Source organism: Penaeus japonicus, unplaced genomic scaffold, assembly GCF_977035675.1.
Source record: "Penaeus japonicus unplaced genomic scaffold, GWHDUDI00000001_assembly GWHDUDI00000022, whole genome shotgun sequence".
Taxonomy (NCBI): Eukaryota; Metazoa; Arthropoda; class Malacostraca; order Decapoda; family Penaeidae; genus Penaeus; species Penaeus japonicus.
In genome coordinates, this window is record NW_028234424.1 from 27,161,790 (window position 1) to 27,166,789 (window position 5,000).

At 28.9% G+C, this 5,000-nt stretch overlaps 1 protein-coding gene across 1 annotated transcript in view; it reads left to right on the top strand.

The window, feature by feature from the left end:
- LOC122248345 (uncharacterized) overlaps positions 1 to 5,000 on the top strand; it is a 6,248-nt gene that overhangs the window by 100 nt on the left and 1,148 nt on the right. Inside the window, exons 1-5 of the mRNA XM_086549254.1 lie at positions 1 to 77; positions 364 to 497; positions 584 to 766; positions 3,269 to 3,410; positions 3,496 to 3,539. The exon at positions 1 to 77 is cut by the window's left edge and continues 100 nt beyond it. Coding sequence (XP_086405380.1) covers positions 1 to 77; positions 364 to 497; positions 584 to 766; positions 3,269 to 3,410; positions 3,496 to 3,539 — 580 coding nt within the window. The remainder of the gene's footprint in view (positions 78 to 363; positions 498 to 583; positions 767 to 3,268; positions 3,411 to 3,495; positions 3,540 to 5,000) is intronic.

Here is a 5,000-nt window from a genome sequence, read left to right on the forward strand (position 1 = left end):
TGCAGATCGAAAGAGTGCTGTTAGTTATCATCGCCTCGGCGTCGGCCGCTCCTCAGTTTCAGTTCAATGGGGATCAGGTTGGTGAATTCATTTGTGTGTACATATACATGTGTGGTATGTATGTATTCATTGTTCACACATATATGAATATATGTGTATATATATATGTGCATATATGTACATATATGTATATATACACATATACTCATATATCTATAAGTAGATGAGTTTATACATATATATATGTGTGTGAATTCTACTTAAAAATATGTCTTTTGTGTACTTTATCCTTCATTACATGATTGAGTCTAACATGATATCTTCTGAAAATAGATGTAAATGAAACATCCTACCTACTCGCAGGTGATGCCCTACGAGTTCGCTTACGGCGTCAGCGAGGAGAGCACAGGAGACGTCAAGGAACACAAGGAGTCCGTATCTCCTTCGGGAAGAACCGAAGGCGAATATCGCTGGCTTCAACCTAATGGGCTTTACAGGTGAGCGCCAGGAAATCATCAGACGTTCTGGAAATCATCTCTCTCACACTGCACAGGAAACTAACACTGAAATGTTGATCTTTCAGAGTAACCCGATACTTCGTAGACGGAGATGGAGGGTACCAAGCCACAGTGAGCGAGGAACCCGGGGACCAGGTGTCTAACTATTACTTTAATACTGTGGGGAACGTCGGATCTTCCAGCAGTTCACAGCAGGCCTTCAGTAGCTTACAATCGATAAGCAGTGGTGCAGCATTTAGTGGTTCCCAGTTTTTTGAATTAAATAAATATTATCTATATATATATATAAATATATATATATATTATTATATTATATATCTATATTTTTTTTATATGATGTATGCATGTATATATATATATATATATATATTTTTAAATATATATATATAAAATTTTATATATATATATATATTTATGTGTGTGTGTGTGTGACGTGTTTGTGTGTGGTCTGTGTGTGAATACCACAACATATATTATGTATCTATATATACATATATATATATATATAAATGTATTTATATATATCTTTACATATATACATACATACATACATACATACTTCTATATATTATATATATTATATATATATATATTATAGATAAGTATACATATATATTTAATATATATATGTATGTATATTATGTGTACTGTACACACACAACACACAACACACACACACACACACACACATATAGATATATAATTAATATATATATGTATATATATATATATATCTGTGTGTGTGTGTTTGTGTTGTGTGTTTGTATGTGCGTTGTGTGTGTGTGGTACATAATGTATATATATATTATATTATATATTTTAAATATTACATATACATACATATACATATGTATATACATATATTCACAGTATATATAGTGCTATATCTATACATTTTATATATATATGTATTATATATACATACATACATATATGTATATTTATATATATATATATATATATTATACATATATATATTATATATATATTATATATACATACATATATATATATACGCACTGTATATTTTTATACATATATATATATTTTTATATATATATATAAGGCATATTAACAATATATATCAATATATATTTACTATATATGTATATTATACATAATATACATATATATATAACATATACATATATATATATATACATATAATCTATCTATCTATATATTTTACTATATATATATATTTTTATATATATATATATACATATTTTATACAGGTAAATATATGTTATATATATATATCCTATTATATGGTGTATTGTAGTATACAGTTTGGTATACGGGGGAGGGGGGAGTGTTATGTAACAAATCGTTTATTATAATATAGTCTCTGGGTACAGCAAAAAGAGGGACGGATTGGTTGATTGTATATACTTGAAACAAAATGGCTGTGACAAGATGTCATACTGTAGTTAATTGGTAATCAGAACACCGAAGAGCGTTAATGAGTAGCTCTCCCCTTGAGGGGGTGAAAGACCTTTTGCTTGGAGACAAGTCAGCACAATGATTAGAGGGAAAACAAGATGGAGACGTGTAAGTAGTGGAGTGCTCAAGGATCAGCCTTTGCCCGATCATATTTATTATTTCCAACATGCTTCGAGGTCAAGCATGCTCAGAGACACACAAAATACTAAGGAGGGTATAAACGAAGAAATCATGCAAAGCTTCAGGAGCGACATCGAAATCTTATTCATGTAGAGTAGTACTGGAAAATGGATTCAACGCCCGTATATTGCCATGTGATGAGGTCAGGGAGAGAAAAAATGCGACCCTGTACAATATAAGTTAGGGGACCTAGTTCTAAATCTGCGGATAAAGAGGGAATCGTAATAATCAATATAAATCCAGTCGATACATGCGTAAAAACGAATCATTAGAGTGTTAGCATGATGCAAAAATGAAGTGGGTAATAGGATACGTGGACGAAGAGTTCAAAAGAGCAGTTACAAGGACAGGCGCAATATCTGTGAGAATGAGCTACGGTGATAGATCACTAAAAATAGGGACTTTTAATTTCGAGGAAAGAAGGAAACTATTATGTACAACCGTGGTCACGGAAAAATTGTGTTATAACAAGGCATGAAATAATGGTGTTGAAACACAAGGAAACGAGGTGGTTATAGCAAAAAGTTGAAAGTAAGAAATGTGATGAGGATGTAATAAAATCGGCTTCCAAACAGATATTTTAATGCATAATGTTTTCTTGGGACATTTCTGCAACTGGGCGTGATGTTCAGGGATTTATTTTACAAAGCAGGGGCTACACGGCGAGCGAAGGTGAATTTCGAAAATGACATCTCAGGTGTAGGAATTTCTAAGAAATTATGGGACGTTAAGATAATGCAATCGAGATGCCCACGGCGTTATCGTGCTTAGTGTTCATAGGGACATATATCTGCACTGGGTGTCGGTATATAAAAGTCGTAGAAAATGTGGCCGTTCATTTCTCAATTCACTTTATTGAAACAGAAATCTGCCTCACAAATCGGCTATAAAAAGAAACAAACAGTGTCGGAAATATACTATACCTCTTCCACAAATGATACCTAGACTTTAATGACAGTGATTAGATTACAATATACGTCGTCGTAATATTGCATAACTGTTTCGACGCAGCAAAATAGATATTTGTGTCAACCAAAATGGGTACTGCAGTAACGAGGACAAATACATTCCAACAATCATAAATTCAACTAAAACTGTTGACATCATTTTTTTTCATGTTAACCTAGATCAGATTTTAAAACACTACATGGCGGCGAACATTTGGTGAGATGGGATGGAGTATGCAGAGTATTTTACGTCGGCACCCCCATGGCCCTGAAGGGTGTACTTCGTGCGTTGCATTACATCCAAAGTATTCTACAGCACAAAGTACGCGGACGCCTTCACGAGTAATAGGCTGAACGCAAGCATATAGAAGAGACGTGTAATTAAATAGTCACAGCGTGATTCGCAGAAGATGAATACCTTGTTTATCTTGGGTGCCCAGGAAGGAATTTGGTGAGTTTATTTCGTATTTGCATTACCAGTACCATGTGGAAATTTACATACATACATCGTACATGCATACCTAATACATTACATACAACCATACATATATATATATTTTTATTTATATATATATATATTTATATAAACTATATATATATCTATTTTATATATATTACTGTGTGTGTAAATATATATATATATATTATAAATTTTTATTTTTATTTATATATTTTTATATATACTGTAATATATATATATATATATACATACTATATATATATATATATATATATACTATTATATATATTTTTATATATATATATATATTTTTATATATATATACACTCACTCAAACACACACACACACCACACACACACACACATATATATATATATTATATATATATATATATATATATCTATATATTGTATATATATATCATATATATCATATATTAATACTCACATATTGGGGGTGTAATATTTTTCTTAAAATACTGTTTTATGTACTATATATATATATGTATATATATCTATATATATATATATATATATTATATATATTATATATTATATAGATAGACACACACACACTATATATATATGTTGAGTACTTTATATATATATATATATATATTATATACTTAATTTATATACTATATATATTCTTATATCATATATAAAAAAATATATTTATAAGATATATATATATTTTATTATATATATATATCATATATATTATATGTATTATATATATTTGTATATATATATATTTTTATATATATTTATATTATATATTATATGATATATATATATATCTATATAAATTTATAGATATATTAGCGCCAGAAAAATATATTGTGATCGCAAGAGAAAGAATTATTATTATCATTGTCCTTGTTTTTTAATTATTTTGATTATCACTGTTATCAGCATCAAACCTATGTTATAATCTTGGTTATGAACCAATGGATTTTATTATCATCTTCTTATCATCACCTATTATCCAATATCTCATCAGCACTATATATAATCATTATTGTGAATATTATTATTATGTTGATGTGGTCATTATATTTTGTTTTTTTCTGTTGCGTTCTTGGTACCGTTATTACAACATTATCATTATCATTATTATCATTTATACATCATCATATTATCGTCGACACAATCTTCACTAATTCTATCATCATTCTTTATTATCGTCATTTCAGTATTTTTGTTATTATCATTTTTATCAATTTCTATCTCTTAGCATCATCCTCATTCATCACTGTTATCATTGTTATCATTTGCATTAGTGTTATTATCATTACCATAATTATTACAACTAGGAGCTCTTAAACATAAAAAAAAAAAGACAATTTTATTTGAAATATCTGAATCCCATAAAAGTATTTCTCTTTTCAATGGTCAGGTAGCTTCTGGTACCGGTTATTTCAGACTAAAAAAAGAAAGAGAGAGAAAAGG